Source organism: Protomyctophum bolini (genome assembly GCF_963924005.1).
Source record: "Protomyctophum bolini genome assembly, chromosome: 4".
Classification (NCBI taxonomy): Eukaryota; Metazoa; Chordata; class Actinopteri; order Myctophiformes; family Myctophidae; genus Protomyctophum; species Protomyctophum bolini.
Genome location: NC_137865.1, coordinates 41,911,017 through 41,928,200, shown reverse-complemented (window position 1 = coordinate 41,928,200; position 17,184 = coordinate 41,911,017). Strand labels below are relative to the sequence as shown.

Below are 17,184 nucleotides of genomic sequence, written 5' to 3'. Positions count from 1 at the left end.
TACATAAACAGGACAGGACAGAGCCAGAGAGCCATAAATCTGTGAAGGCAGGGAAACTGTCCAGTGAATGAAGCAATATAGCGCTGGAGTCTTCGAGTCCCGGAGACCGCTATAGCCTATACGTCCCCGCTACTGTATCGGTAACGGAAAAGTATCGGATCGGCCCTTTTTTATTTCTTATTATTATATAATTATATTATTCTCTAGTATCTGTATTCGGTATCGGTTAACACAGAAATTGGGGACATCCCTATACCTATAATAATACCATGATAAAATAAAAATGTAACCATTCAAACTGCAATCCATAAACTACTTTCACTTTAGGAAAATAGTTCTCAGGTGTGAGAGAACTAACCTATAATTAACAAAAAATGCACTCACAGTTCACACAGTAAACTGAGCTGAGTTCAGCTCAGTTCACTCTTCCTTGACTAAAATGAGCCACCAGTGCCCACCACTATATCAGTTATCAAACATCATCAGCATTCAGCACTATATGGTTGTGGTTGTCACCGTTGTTCAGTGTGAAACGGATCCGGGGACATTGCTGCATGGGACGTGACTGTATCTCTTGTTGTGTCTCTCTCCTCTGCCCCCCGTTGTGGCGCTTTCCGCACGGGGCGTGGGTCTGGCTCAGTGCGCTCGGCGCACAGCGCAGCGCACCGGAGGCAGGCTGACTGACTGAGCTCCCAGACTGTCCCGTCTATCTGTCTGTCTGTCTGACTGCTGAGAACTGAGTGAGTGAACAACATGGGTCTCGAAAAGGAGAGATTTGACACGAGCGTAATTATGGACGAGGACGAGTTCAACAGGTCGATAGAACCGATCCTATCCAAGAAAGAAAAGATGTACTACACCACGACGACGTCTCCCCCGGACCGGGATCCGAATGATATCAACGCGCACTTGAAGGTAAGTTGATAAGGTAACCAATAAAGCAATGACAGCATGCCGTGCGCAATTTGGCCACAATGGATGTATAAACGTGAAACTAGGCGATATAATAGCCCATAGTTCCTTCCGTAACCACTAGAGTTAATGCCTAATATGGTTGTTTTACAAAGTAGACTACAAACAACAAATTGCTGGCGGGGTTAACATTTACAATCCTGTACTGAGTCGTATTTATATACCTGGAAGCTGCAGCCTGCGCGCACTCGTTCGCGTTCCACCGATCCATCATTTCCAGAGCGACAAAACACTCGGCCCTACACAATAAATTTACCGACTACACAATTAACAAAGGTTTCTAATCTCTCTCTCTCTGTGTGTGTTATTATTTCTGCCCCACACAGGTTGGTTTTGACGACGTTATCGCGGAGCCCAGCTCGACACACAGTTTCGACAGAGTGTGGATAGGAAGCCATGCCGTCTTTGAGCTGGTGAAATACGTCTTCTACCGACTACTGACCACGCTCCTGGCCGTGCCAATGGCCTTCATCTTGGGACTTGTATTCGGGGTGCTCAGCTGTGTTCACATTTGGTACGACGTTTTGAACTTGCAGTTGGACGCTTCAGTCTGAACACACACATGCTACTGTTTACATACAGCCATAACTAAGCCTGCCCTGCACACTATCACTTTGTTTCAGTGTTTGAACAGACGCCACATTTTTCCATTGCCTTCTTTATAATTATATTTATTCTGGCCTTTTTGACCCCATGACATAAGTTATTTCTATTTATATAGTTTTCCACACTCAAAATACACCATGGTTGCTTCATGTGTTTTCATTATCATCTCATAGCTTGTCTGCTGCTTTGCTTTTGCATAGGCTACAATGTAGCCTATGCAACATGTCAAACTCAAATACATTATACACGGTGGGCCAAAATAAAGAAATTGGTAGAAGTCAAGGGCCGGACTGTGTTTCAACACACGGGCACCGCGGTCAGGAGCAAATAGCAAAAAAGTAAATTCATTTAAAACTGAAAATGCATTCTTATTAAGCTCAGTTTCCTGTTCTATGATCCTCACAAAGCAGGACTTGTAGTATTATGGTGGTCCGTGCAATATACCAGAGGGCCAGTTCTAATACTAATTAAATATCATCCCGCGGACCAAAGATAATTCATTCACGGGCCTGTTTGGCCCCCGGGCCTTGAGTTCGACATATCTCCCAACTTGAACCAGGTAGCCTACTTTCCAGGTTTTCAGGCAGAAACCATGCAAACATGTCAATTGAACACCCACTGAAACAACATCAAAACTATATGTCCAAAGTGCCCATGGCAGCACATTATGGAAAGTTGGGTAGAATGAGTTACACTTAGTGGGGGGAAAGCCCTCATATTCTCAGCCAATCAGCCAGATCACTATCGGTCTAGTAACTATAGACTCTAGTTGGACTGTAGCTCTGGTCCATAGCTCTAATGCCTTCATTATAGAGCTATGCTACTCTTCTCTTCCTGCGCTCGCATGAAATGCAGACCAGCCTCGTCTGTAGCAAAAATAAACAGAATGTTTTGGCTACTCACCAATACAAGGGCGGCTTGTGTAATTAGAAAGCCTACTTTCCTTAGTGGACGCACTCTGAGCCCCCCACCACACATCACCGGAAGGAAAAATCTTTTCTTATAGGGTTTTCTCTTGGCAATATCGGTAGAGGGCGCAGTGGCCCAAAAGTGCATATACGTGTGGTGGGGGGGCTCAGAGTGCGTCCACTAAGGAAAGTAGCCTACGCTTTCTAATAGCACAAGCCGCTTTTGTATTGGTGAGTAGCAAAAACTTTATTTTTATTTTCGCTACAGACGAGAGACTGGTCTGCATTTCATGTGAACGCAGGAAGAGAAGAGTAACATAGCTCTAATGTAGGCATTAGAGCTATGGACCAGAGCTAGTTGGACTAGCAGCAACTCTAGCCTATTTTGAGAGGAGAGTGGGACATTCTTGAGATCGGAAGAGTGAGAAACTTAGGCATTTCGTAATTACTTATATGTGACCTTTATCCCTGACACTCTTAAGCGAGGTTTTGGACTCAGTCGAGTGCTGATTACTTTAGAGTCTAGAGTCTAAAAACACAATTACTCTATTATTGATGAACCCGGTTAGTCTAAAGTTTAGACTAACCGGGTTCATCAATAGAGTAATTGTGTTTTTGCTTGGGCAGATAACGATCGAGATGGCCACTCATCTCTGATCAATATATTACTGTATGTGGAATGTTAGGGATAGAAATTTCACGTACCTTTCACAATAGCTGCCTTTCAATGGGCCTCTTATTTCATGTGATAACATTGTGCATGTATTTGTGGCAAAGTGCAATGGTGACTAAAATCTAAAACTTTTGAGTTATGATGAAAATGTTCAACTCTTTCTGGGAAAAATGCCTTTTGTTAAATTAAAGTGCCACATACCAAGTGATACCGCCCACTCCTAACTTCAGAATTTTGCTCCCATATTTAGTCATTAATGCCTTTTCTTCTTGTTGGCATTCCACACACTGCCATGGTGAAAACTCTTGCAACAGTTCTATCTAGATACTATCATTGGTGACTGAAGTTCACAAATTACATTGTTTTCAGACAACACAGAGAAGAGAGTGAACTCAGACAGAACCCCTTTAGAATCAGAATTTGAGGGAATAAACAAACAGCTGGATTTCTCTTACAGAATATATTCCTCTAATCACTACAAATTAAGTATGATCGTTCTTCAAGATCTTTCTAAAGACTCAAATCGGCCTCAGGTCTAAATTGGTTAAGATATCGCTGCTTCAGCATTTTAAATGGATCCTTTTCCAGTGATGGATCAGACGAGACGATGCATCACGTTACTGATGAACCTGTGACCCTTTCTCTCTCTCCAGGATTGCAATGCCGGTGATCCAGAGCTGTATGATGGCCTTACCGTCGGTCAAGGTCGTATGGAGAAGTCTGACGGACACGTTTATAGCTCCCTTCTACCACAGCGCTGGCAAAATACTGTCCTCTGTTCACATTGAGACCACACACAACTGACACTGGCACCTCTGTCCGGGGAGAAATATATAGGAAAGATCAGCGTATAAAAAAATGAGAGGGTTGAGTGTGTGGGGGTGATGAAAGTATAGCCCTTTCAGAAATGCTACATTTGAATATAGCTGGTGGATTCCGGTATAAAGTGGCTAAGCAGTTAAAACTGAAGATTTAAGTGGACAAAACTGGCCATAGACAACATACATTAGGACGCATATAGCTTTAGAAATGTGACCATGATTAAGAGTTTAGTATACTTCAGAGTTACTTAAACGTTATTTTACCAATACGTGACCAAAATATATTCTAGTCATTCCATTATTTTATGCCTGAAAGAAGGCGGATTGATCACCAGAGTACAACAGGGTTTATCTTTTTTTTTACTGTTAAGGCTGTTTGAGATGTAAAAAATTATTTTTGCAGCCCCTGCTTTTCATGCTGTGTTGTGTATATATTGCAAGGCATTCAGCTAGAGGTTGATTGTAATGAAAATATGTAATATGTAGCTGGTGGTGTCGGACATAATATATACTGTATATAATTTCAGGTGCCAAGATGCAGCTTATTGCACACCTTCGCCAGCTTATTTAATTAATCATTGACTCTCTTTTGATGCTGCTCTGTTGATCTAATTAGCACTAGCAGTGCATTGGAAATACTTTTGGGCATTTTGTTTTGTATGATGAGAACCTAGTACATGAAGAGAGCCGAATGCAGTTTAGGGCATGAATGGTGTCATGTTGTCTTAATACAGGCTAATTGAATGAATGACCTGCGCTACCAAATATGTTGCATTTCACTTGAGCTCAAATGGGTTTTGGCAGATTACATTAAAATAATGTCTTGGATTTAATAATGTTGTTATCACTGCACAGAAATGTACGGCCAATGTATTTTGCTATAGGTAAACACGTGTGTTAGCAGCAGGTGTCTTTCCCCCCTAAAAGAGTGACAGGTAGATGCATGATGCTTAAGACAGCTATGTGCTTCCACTGTTATCGTCAAAGACAGGACATAAAGCAAAGATTAATAGCAACACACCGTGTCAAGTTGCCTTTTTTATTTTGGATCAGAACATGTTTCAACACAGCTTTTTATGAGCTGTATCAATATGCTGAACCAATATGCTATGAAACTAAAGCAGAGAGCATTGTCTAGGACAGACTGCTGTCTTTATTGTAACAAGGAGATACAATTTTCCCCTCTTTGTTGAAACTTGACCAGGTACAAGCGTACAGAATTATTCACATGTATGTCCATCTGCTGTATAGCTCTGCTAGATAACGAGTAAACAGATTTGTTATCCAAACCGGAGAATGCCACTATAGTTTGGCTCCCAAGTCCCGACACAACCGAAGTCACATTAGACTTGGTGTTTTCCCACCGACAAGCAGAGCCCAATGGTTCTGTCAGTCTGCTATTTGACAAGCTGCCAGCCAGTATGTCAGTCAGTGGTTGGTTATAGGAATGCTTCATTTATATTGACGAATTTATGACGACTATAGTACACATTTTCATTGACTTGGGAGGTTGTGCAATAGAACAGGTGTGCTCAAGATTAGTTTTACACACCCTCAAGTCAAATCTGCAAATGAAGCCGCAGGGTTTTGTTACAAAATATATTTATCATGCTAGGAATCAATGCAAGTTTATCATTCAAAATAATTTATATAAAGTCAGAAAATCCAATCGTCATAGGCTATATTATATATATATTTTAAAGAAAGTACCATCATATGTTTGAATAGCATATTATGTTTTATATGACCCCACACCACAAATGTATTTTCTGAACAAATCTCACAAACCAAAACCATAAAAATAAAATTGTTCTTCCCGATCAGATAAAAGGTGGAGGTGTTATTCTTCTGTATGCGTCTGTTTTGGTTCTGTCAGTGTGTGTGGGTGAGCACAGCAGCAGGGCTGTGATGTGTAGCTATGTGCCAGAACGGACTCGTAAATCACTACATCAGCAGGGATTGTGGTTTGGGAATAATATGGAACAAGACCTGAGGGGCTTACTGATAAAGCTACAGGCCTGCACAGCATTCTGTAGGTACCTGCCGCACTTAACTCTATAGGATTCTCTTTAGTTTAGAACAGCGGTTTTCAACCAGTGGTCCGGAGACCACCAGTGGTCCTTGAGGGGGTTCCAGGTTGGTCCCCATCAGCTAAATGACGGAGAGATGGTAACAAAATGGACCCTTGAGACTATAGACTCTTGAGAGCGTAAAATGAAACCAAATGGATCCTTACAGGTCCTTTTGGCTTCATTGTATACGCTCTCAAGAGTTAAATTATTGTTAAACACCGGCATTATTATACTTAATTTACAAGAAGTCTACACAATTGGAGAATGTAGAAGAATTGTTATTTTGATCAACATTTGCCTGTAATGCATGGAAATCTTAAACGGCAATAACAAAACATTCCTTAGTTTTGTGTCTGAGAGGCCAAATGTCATCATATGGTGGTCCGTGGCTCAAATCGCGGCGAGTTCTCCGGATACCCAAAGTAAATGATGAATCAATGCCATTTTTAAGTGCTGCCTGTCTGGCTTACTACACACAGCACAACATGCTTCTTTAATGGGATGTACTTGACATAATTACAGCACCCAAGATATTTCACCTTGGACCACACTGCTTCACTAGCCTTGCATAGCCATGCAGACTTATCTGCCTTTGCAATGCAAATTTGTGATATCATTCATTCTACCACTTCACTATACATCATGAAGGTCAAAAAGGCATCTGTTACTGACTGCATACTGTGATCTCAGCCAAAGATTAAATAACACTATTCAGAACCACACCCTTCAATCTCTCTCTCTCTCTCTCTCTCTCTCTCTCTGTCACACACAGCCTGCACCACTCTTTCTTCTCTTTATATTATTCTGAAATAGACCTTGACTTGTGTGTGCAATATATTGCATAAAAGTACACAGCATTGTGTTATTTTGATGATCTATTCAATAACGTGGCGCAGATCAGATAGTGAATAAATAAACTGCTGATCGCATCGTCTGGTTGAAATCTAAACACTCATCAGTGACAGTCCTCCTGGCTGCAGGCTATACCAACTGCAGGTGTCAACTGTCATCTCATGCAGCTCTCAGTCTCAAGGTGAGTCGCCCTGGGCGTCATCTGATAAGAATGTACACAAACTAGATCAGTGGCCGCGGGCAGGTTACATGAACTTGACCGTGGTATTGAGTATAGTATAATTGAGGCTACAGAAGGCTATGTCATTCCCCCTATAGCTACAAGCAGGCCAATTAGGAACAGGCGTGGTTAATATTATGTTCGAAATCACGTCATTTTCTCTGACACTAAACAGTTGGTGTTAACGACGTCGTGTGTTGAATGACAAGTTAAGACAGTTTCGGGTTCCAGTGATGCCCCAGCATGTGCGCGCAGGTGACAGCCTAGTATGATGGCTGCAAGACGCCGCGCAACAAGAGACATGTGATGTGAGTGAGAGGAGAGGAGCGCACCGACTAGTTTGAAGTTTCTCACAGCCCTGGCATTGGCATTCATTACATGCGTGTCACGTAGATAGAAAACTGGGCAGGAATTAGTAGGCTACAGCGGTAAAAGTCAGAGGAGCCCCCCTTCCTTCCCAGTCCCCTACGCCTCCCACTTGACTTTCCGTATTTTCTGTTCCTATCTTCTTGCCTGTTAAAACGCGCTCATCCTTTTACACTTTGAGGCGCGCGGGCAGCATGACAGGCGGACTTAAGGACAACGAAACAGACGAGGTATGGTTTCTCGTGTAAATTTGGCCGTCTATCTCGACTGACTCTTTCAGGTATGTTACAGGAGCGCGTCATGTTTGCGAGTTTTGCTGGTGTAGACCGCGGCGATTTTCCCGAGACAGTGCGAAGTCTTCCCTGTCGTAATTTGAATTCCGAACCAACTGGACCTGGAATGCCTTTCAAAGACTGGAATTTAAACTTTGTTTTAAAACTGAGTCCCCAGCGCTATTTGCCGATACTTTATCTTCCTTGGCACCTATTCGTGAGCTACTCCGTGCACACACAGGCAGCGAGTTAATGTGCAAGACCCATTAGCACTGGTGTGTTGGATTTCATTTTCTAAACCGTTTTTCCTCTCCCCCTAAAACAACCTCGGACTATCTTTTGACGCGTTTCTGAACAGTTGATTGGCGACGCGTGCGCAATGGTCTGCTTCGTTTGGGTAACTCATTGTACGTTTAACATTGTGTAATTTCGCTTACATATAGTAGCTTTGCCGTCACCGCGTGCTCATAGCTTGTTAAATGAAAATGCACGTCTGTTTGTAATAGATAGAATATGCTTGCTGAAGGTGCTGACAGGTTCGCAGGGGCCATTATAGCCTGTATTATGGGCTGTGTGTGTGCTCTTTACGCACTCATTGTTTGAACGCTTGATGATGACCCCTTGCGGTGAGATTCGGATCTCGGCAATTGAGGGGTGTGGTGCTTCACTTTTTATCCATTTAAACCCATCCCAGGCTCGGCCAGCCTGCTAACTTCAAGCGCTCCCGTCTCCCCTCCCTTAGTTAGGCTACTACTGTCTCTCCTCTCTCTCTCTATCCCCCTCACACACACACACACACACACACACACACACACACACACACACACACACACACACACACACACACACATACACGCGCGCACGCACGCACGCACACACCCCCACACAGTACTCCCTCACGGTCCGCGCACACACATACTGTACACTGCCCCCGTCGATCTTTATAGCTCCCGATCTTCAACCTCTTCTTTTCCTCTTGGATTTTCCTTTCAACAGGACTTTCCGCATTCGCCGTTCATCAGGAAACAAGGGAACATTTACAAGCCCAATAACAAAGACATGGATAACGACAGTATGAACGAGAAGACGATGGAGGATATTCACACGAAGGAAATCGACCTGGTCAACCGGGACCCCAAACGCGTAAACGACGATGTAGTGAAGGTGAGTTCATTATTAAACTCTAAAGTCTAAAGGCATGATGGCGCTACTTCAGTGAGTTTGTATACTTTACTTTAAGGTTACTTCTGCTGTTATTGGTTTAGCTTGGGGATATATAGGCAACCATTTTGACAATAGGCAATAATCACACATTACTTAACCCGATGTGTGTGTGTTTCCGATCGTGGTTATGTAGGCTACAGTGTCATCACTTCACTTGTCGCTCACCACTCACTGGGGTCTGGGGCGCGGAGGGGGAGCTGTCAAATGTTCTCCTTTTGTGCGTCAAAGGCGCACCAGTTTTCTGTTGCGCTCTGCTCCGCGCGCACGCTCGTGGTAGCGTGCATTGCATTGCATTGTATTTCCACTAGATTTTTCCCACCAAGTTACATTCCGGTGATGGATTAGGGTGTTAAAACATATAGGCTTAGGCTATACTGTAGTGACTAGTGAGTGACAGACTGTCAGATAGATTACGCATGGCCAGGGCTTACTTTCTTTTAAAGTTATGGACCCGCAAAACTTATTGTCTGGCTGCGCTTTTTGTTGTAAGCCAAATGTGTCCATTATTATAACATCATCTTCCCAGTGGCTCGCAGAGGAAACATTACGAAGTTCCTGTTGTCGGAACAGACGCACAGACCTTGTCTCACACTGTAACCCCCCGTTCCGTTCTGTCTCTTCTGAGTGCTCGGGACTCACTCGGGAGAGCGAAATTCTTTCCGTAAGAGTCTAGTGTAACCGCATAAACATACGTGTTTATTTAAACAAGCTAGGCGTACGTTGAGAGGGGCCTTGTGATAGCGCGCTGAAAACCACCTGACGTGGGGTGTGTGTGCTCTGTGTGTGTGTGTGTGTGTGTGTGTGTGTGTGTGTGTGTGTGTGTGTGTGTGTGTGTGTGTGTGTACTGTAGGCTACTGTACATAGTGGGAACCGCAGCAGGCGCAGCTGTCCCAAGCGATCTATCGTTGAGGGCCAACTGAGCTCAACCAACCCTGGGTTTTTTCATCTGGGGTTTGGGGTCAGCATGGATCGCTGCACGGCAGTCGGCACAGGGGGGGCAACCCTTTGAAACGGCTGAACTTTGCATTGAAACACAGGGAAACACCCAAAGGGTTGGTGCGTAAGGGATATCCCTTACTACCCCCCTCCCTCCTTCCTTCCCTCCCTCATTCCCTATAGGCCCCTTCATCCTCACCGCTACACTCTCCTCCCTGTCATGCTTATGATGTTGCTGATATATGTAGGCGTTTGTTCTGTATACATTGCGGTCATCTTTCAAACTGAGCATTTAAGTTGTTCATGGAAAGATAATCTTATCTTTTTGGCTGACTGGATCCCATACTGGGGGATACTAGGATGATGGAATTACTGCCACATGGGTTTCCCCTCGTTTCATGATGTACTCCTTATCTATCTCTCTCTCTCTCTCTCTCTCTCTCTCTCTCTCTCTCTCTCTCTCTCTCTCTCTCTCTCTCTCTCTCTCTCTCTCTCCTCCTCATCTGGTCATTGTGACGGTGAGTCAGAGTCTCCCTGGCCTGCAGCAGTCATGCAGTCCCAGAATAGCACGCAGCCTTATGATTGGCCGCAGCCGCCCCTCTTAATCAACTTTAGCAGCCCCCCCCCCCCCCCCCCCCACTGGTGGAATCATGCAAGATCACATGCCTCTTCCTTCCTCCTACTGTACAACATGGTGTCCCAGCATGCATCATGTGCCCGGAGAGCTGCCTGTATACAGTATGTATTTCAGCCAACAACCACTAACCCTTTGAAACCCCAGCCTTGGCTGGCTGGGGGAAACGCTCGCCAAAATGTCCATCTACAAGTTCACACGGCTACATGTCGATGCAAAAGCTTTTGGAGCATATGAGTGTGCGGGTTCCCTTCTCTTTTGCTATGTCACCTTTTGAACCCAGCACCTCCATGAAGTGATGTACGTATTTTACTATCGTTTCTGAAAAAGCAACCCACTCCAAGTACAGTTGTAACTCAGGCCTGTTTTATTAAGAATAGAGGGGTTTAAGGGGTGGGTTGTAGGGGTTTGATTTTGTGTGTGTGTGTGTGTGTGTGTGTGTGTGTGTGTGTGTGTGTGTGTGTGTGCGGAGGGGGTATCGTGCACTTCCTGTTACGTAGAAGAGAGGGGAATCCCTTCCAACAAGCAGTTTGTAATCTGCCATGACACGCACACACACGCACGCACACACACAAACACACACACACACACACACACACACACGCGCACACACGCACACACGCACACACACTCCCTCAATTAAACAGGCCTGCATATAGCCCTTCTCCCGTAAGCCAGCAGCTGGCCTCAATCATCTGGCCACATCAAAGTGGCTGCAGCGCTGACATCCATGCTGAGTTTAGCCCTGAGTGGGAATAGAATATTTTTCCTCTGGAGAAACCGTTCTGTGTCTTTATATAGCAGCAGTCTGGTCCTGCATGCACTCCCTGGGCCGCTCTGAGGTCTGGGGAGGCTGCACGGAACTCCGGAGGGCAGCTAACGTAACAGAGCCACGCCCACACACGCACGCACGCAGGCATACGTGCATGCGTACAGTACATGCATGTGTGTGCCGTGTGTGTGTGCACTTCATGGGTCATTTTGGACATGTGATCGTGGCAGCCTTTGAAAGAGTGTAACGCCCAAGATTCGAACGCAAGTCTCCCAAATGGAAAGAAAGCAAACTTCTTATTGCCAGGGGAGATACAGAATTAGACTTTTGGGTCATCAAGCAGAGGCTCTGAGACACTCTTATATACATAAAGAGAAGAGACTGGAGCAGCACGGACATTTAGAGCCTTTTATTAGGTGCTAAGTATACAAAAACGACCTAACGTTTCGACCTTGCGGTCTTCATCACTTCATGACTCTGATGAAGACCGCAAGGTCGAAACGTTAGTCGGTTTTTGTATACTTAGCACCTAATAAAAGGCTCTAAATGTCTGTGCTGCTCCAGTCTCTTCTCCTTATGCAACTCATGTCCTTGTACCTGTGAAGCTTCAGGCTTGAGGCGCGTTGGTAGAATCCCTTTGTTCCACTCTTATATACCTTTCTTTAAAATAGGTCCTTAGAAAGGACTATGACATCTTCATCTCCGCTATTGATTCTATCTTAACACCTTAAAAGTCCAAAAATATGAAAAAATGAGAATTATTATGTCACTTATACCATTTTAAACTAAAACTGTGATATATTTCTATCCGTCCCTGCATGTCTCGTCTCCTGTACCCTTTGACCCCAGTGCTCTCTCTATGCTGTCACACTGCTGACACTGCTCTGGGAATGTGGCACATCGCTCTGTTTACTTAATAATACGGTTGTCATGGCAACCCATGCAGTCACACACTGATCCTGAGACTCCATTGTTTCAGGGCAAGGCTGTATAATTGTAATGGGACCTCAGAAGTAGAGACCACTATAGTGAATCATACCCACAGCAGGGCAGCACAGACAGCAAACCCAGGAATGTAAATGTGTAGCAGCCGGCACGATGACTAGTGCATGATGATACAGTATACTGTAACAGCCTTTCCATAAATCATATTCCCATAAACCTGCAGGGAAGTAAGTTGAGGGAACGCTAAAATGGTGCAAACGTAGATCACCAACATTACAAGTAACCAATGACAAATGTAATATAGCCTGAGTTATACACTTTGTTGGAGCTTGATGGGGCAGCACACACCAAGTAATAGATCAGGGTTTCTCAAAGTGAGGATGCCCACTTTGAGAAACTGATCTGTGTAATGTAATAGATAGATTACTTTGAGAAACTGATCTGTGTAATGTAATGTAATAGACCCGAGACACAAGCCCAGGGGTGCCTCGGAATGCTTTGATAATATTTGGAATTTTATCAATATCATGTCAGTTTGATCAACTCCATACTTAGTAAAACAGACTTTCAGTTTCACTGTACTTTGGCTATTTTTGGTGAATGCTCCCCCAGAATAGGGATGCTGGGGTTCAAATGATAGCTGCTATTTTTGGTGAATGCTCCCCCAGAATAGGGATGCTGGGGTTCAAATGATAGCTGCTATTTTTGGTGAATGCTCCCCCAGAATAGGGATGCTGGGGTTCAAATGACTTTATAGCCGAGTTGTCACTTTGTCCAAATTGAAACAGATCAAGCTCAAGTTTTCCTCATGCCATTTCCTCATTTCCTCATACGTACCTTAGGGGGAAAGAGTCACGAATTTGCCTACAGCAATATGACATTGCTGTAGGCAAATGTACGGTTCTAAACAATATACAATGTGATTCAGGGGTGACATGGATGAAAAGGTTATTTAAAGGGATGCCGTTTGGGAACGACTCATACATAGATCACATTCACATTCATGTCATTCAAGTGAAACACACAAAAAAAAGAAAGAGGAGCTGTTGATCGTAGGCAGAGACAGGCGTGGTGAAAAGAAAAACAAGGAACAAGTCAAGTACACACATGATTAATTACCGAGAACATTTTTCACAAATCTATCACAAAGGCATGCACGCCAATTGGAGGCAACCTTGAATGAGACGGTTCAGTACTACAGAACTCTACAGTGAGCCAAAACAGCCCAATCTCCCTTCAAATCCCAACATCTCCATCATCTTATTTTGTGGTCGGCGTGTTTGTGCCAGTCTGCAGAAGGCTCTCATTTAGTCCCAATCAGGAGTTATGGAAACTGACGTAGAACCGGTCCTGCATGCTTCAGAATTTGTAGCCGTGGAAAAATAAATGGACGGCGCATGGGTTTTGTGGCTGCAGTGAGATTTATATTATAAGGCTCCAGTGAGTCAGGCCGTTGGCACTGACTGCGAGTGAGGCTTTTCTCCTGCATGTGCATTTGGGAGTTTTTTAAGAATGAAACCATAAAGCTGCCGTTTGTTGGGACTTGATATTCAACATCTGAACTCTTTTTAATCCATTTAGACTAAGTGGATTAAAAACATTCACTTTGAAAGAATATATATTCAAAGATTTGTGCCACATTTTCACGATTTTTCTAAAATAGCAGACCTATACTAGCTCATAGCGCGCCACTTGGTGGCCTGCTATAAGCTTGTAGATCTGCTATTTTTCAATAGCTAAATTATAACATAATGTTTAAAACACCAAAAGGGGTTCGCGCCCAAAATAGGTTAAATAAATGATGCACATTTTCATGATCCCTTCCAAAAGAGTTTGGGTATAAATTATAAAAAGATGAATCCTGTACTTCATATAAATATATCTAATAAAATATAAAAAAAATATAATAGCGAGAAGAGACCAGGGCGTGAACATCTGATGCAGGGCGGTCCCATTGCATCAAACGGGCACGCTACGTGGTAAAGTAACAAATGCGTTGCTGACAGAGAACAATAACTGAGGCAGAACGTGTTTGAAATGTGGAGAGAGAGCAGACAGAGAAACAGAGAGAGGGAGTTCAGAGAAAGGGAGACAGAGAGATGGAAAGGAGGCAGAGAAAGCGAGTGTGTGTGTGTGTGTGTGTGTGTGTGTGTGTGTGTGTGTGTGTGTGTGTGTATATGTGCATTGTGTGCACGTGGTGTACACACTGTGTATACACTGGGCACTAGTAGTGATGACACTGAGGACAGTCCATTTAGAGGCTGACAGCCTGAGAGCTCTGTTTACACAGAGGAGAATTAAAATGTCACGCTCATCTCTGCACGATGCTGGCTACTGATGGGCCTCTCTCGCTGTGTGTGTGTGTGTGTGTGCTTGTGTGTGTGTGTGTGTGTGTGTGTGTGTGTGTGTGTGTGTGTGTGTGTGTGTGTGTGTGTGTGTGCGCGTGCGTGCGTGTGTGCGCTTGTTCACGGGACCATGCAATGGCTAAGTGAGTTGAAGAGTAATACAGTGGCCAGGTGGTGCTGATGATAATGGTTGGGTTAAAGAGCACCATCTCCTCATGCATTGTGTGTGTACTGTAACCACTCTCTCTCAGAGCCATCTGGGGTGCATACTTAGTTTAGACTAGTCATTGGTTAGACATGGGTTAAGGTTAGGTTTAGGTGTGCTGCCCCGTGGGAGGTTATTGTGGGGTGCATACTTAGTTTGGACTAGTCATTGGTTAGACATGCGTTAAGGTTAGGTTTAGGTGTGCTGCCCCATGGGAGGTTAGGGTGGGGTGCATACTTAGTTTAGACTAGTCATTGGTTAGACATGGGTTAAGGTTAGGTTTAGGTGTGCTGCCCCGTGGGAGGTTAGGTTTAGGGTGAGGGTTTGAGATAGGTTGTAGTTGTAGGACTAATGACTGGTCTAACCAATGACTAGTCTAAACCAAATACTGTCTCAACTAAGTACTGCACCCGAGCCATCTATCTATCTATCTATCTATCTATCTATCTATCTATCTATCTATCTATCTATCTATCGACCTATCTATCGACCTATCTATCTATCTACCTACCTATCGGTGAGGAATGTGCAGTGACAGAGTGGAGAAGGATGTCTTTTCCAGGGAGTGAAAGCAGAGCAGCTTCCATAGAGATGTGTGTACTGTGCGGAGTAACCAGTGTTTGGGGTGGGGCAGCAGACTGGGGTTCGAGACAGTACCAGTCTCTGTGAGCTGGGGAGCCATAAATCTCTCAGGAATCTCCCCCTGATCTCTGTCAACAAGCTGATTACCATGGAGTGAAGCAACTGAATCCCAGGGATTTAATGAACTCCACTCTCTCTCTCTCCATTATGAAGTCAACGCAGGCTTATTGTTTTTGTTTGACGTAACCCTACATTCAATCAATATTGGCATCTTGAGCAATCCGCCGTGTCTGTGACGTAAGTGAAACAAGCTGGCATGCAGCTGTGATGTTTGTCATTCGATTTCACGGCCCACTGAGCCGGGTCAAATTGGATTTGCTAATACATTGTTTTGCTTTCACCTGCTCATGTGCCAGAGGTGTGTGGGACTGCTCCATTTAGGACAATATCAAAATACTTCCAGAATGCTGAGACAATAACGGTAAAATACGTCCATGTAGTGTACAGTACTTGGTATACGTATGACGAATAACGTTTAGGTGACACTATCTGAAGAGATAACTGCTTTTAGATCAGATCTATCTGTGATCTACATCACTGCTGCCACTGTGATGTAGTAATGTGTCATTTCTTTTCACAGCAATATTGACTTTCATTCTGCTGAAAAACAGATTTTTAGAACATGTGACAATAAGTGTATTAGACAATATAAAAATGCAAACAGCACAAGGTTCAGTCAAGCGTTTGGTCAAACAGGATTACAACGAAGACCTTGCCGCCTTGTTTACATTCGGGTCCTATGCACTCAAACACAATCATGACATGAGCAATAATTTAAAACAGCAAAAATGTAAACATCTCAAAAGCATGGAATCTGTGTACACTCTATACCCCTGAGCCACTGCCGCCCCAATTAAGAGACAATGTATGCCTGCCGAGACCTCATAACCCACTGTCATCTCAACATCTTGTATCTCTCTCTCTCCCGCCCAGGTGGACTTTGAGGACATAATCGCCGAGCCGGCGGGGACCTACAGCTTCGACGGCGTGTGGAAGGCCAGCTTCACCACGTTCACCGTCACCAAGTACTGGTGCTACCGGCTGCTGACGGCGCTGGTGGGCATCCCCCTGGCACTGATCTGGGGCATCTTCTTCGCCATCCTGTCCTTCCTGCACATCTGGGCCGTGGTGCCGTGCATCAAGAGCTACCTGATCGAGATCCACTGCGTCAGCCGCGTCTACTCCATCTGCGTGCACACCTTCTGCGACCCGCTGTTCGAGGCCATGGGCAAGTGCTTCGGAGGGATCCGCATCGCCACCACCAAGGGGGTGTAAGCCGGCCTCTCTCCGCCCGGGAAGAAGAATGGTTGGAGGCGATGGTTGTTGGTGGTCCCAGGAAAGAGGTGGAGGAGGAGAAACAAGGGATTGTTGGGGGGTGGGAGGGTTTGGGGGGTGGGTGGGGGGCCGCAAAGTAACACTGACATTGAGGGAAAATAGTCGGGGTGGGTGATACCGTACGGTGTTGCCTCTCGGAAACAGAAGGTTGGATATTTTTCTGTGCTGGGGCGGAGGAGGGCTTAAGGTGAGGCTTTAAGTGTGGGGGCGTGGCTACAGAGGTCACAAAGGTCACACCTAACAAGCCCCACCTCCTTGTACCTGTCTCCTCCGAAGGGTTTTTCCTCTCCAGTGCTGGTGCAAACCAGCGAGGTTCACAGGAGGGTCAAAGGTCATTCCTTGGTGTATTGCTGTTGATTTGTTTGTTTCCTGTAGTTATTTTAA

The 17,184-nt window shown here is 44.6% G+C and overlaps 2 protein-coding genes across 3 annotated transcripts; both read left to right on the top strand.

The window, feature by feature from the left end:
* Window positions 1-607: 607 nt before the first annotated feature.
* On the top strand, window positions 608-5,810 carry cav2 (caveolin 2). The gene is made up of 3 exons (XM_080761803.1): window positions 608-915; window positions 1,299-1,486; window positions 3,813-5,810. Exons 1-3 carry the CDS (start codon window positions 754-756, stop codon window positions 3,961-3,963), a joined length of 501 nt encoding a protein of 166 aa, XP_080617929.1. The 5' UTR covers window positions 608-753; the 3' UTR covers window positions 3,964-5,810.
* Window positions 5,811-7,443: 1,633 nt separating this feature from the next.
* On the top strand, window positions 7,444-16,834 carry cav1 (caveolin 1). 2 transcript variants are annotated; one of them, XM_080762626.1, is made up of 3 exons: window positions 7,444-7,720; window positions 8,759-8,926; window positions 16,399-16,834. In XM_080762626.1, the coding sequence occupies exons 1-3, from the start codon at window positions 7,685-7,687 to the stop codon at window positions 16,738-16,740; spliced, it is 546 nt and encodes a 181-aa protein (XP_080618752.1). In that variant the 5' UTR covers window positions 7,444-7,684; the 3' UTR covers window positions 16,741-16,834. The 2 variants fall into 2 exon arrangements, with proteins under 2 accessions (XP_080618752.1, XP_080618753.1); XM_080762627.1 differs by lacking the exon at window positions 7,444-7,720 and adding an exon at window positions 8,075-8,169.
* Window positions 16,835-17,184: the final 350 nt, after the last annotated feature.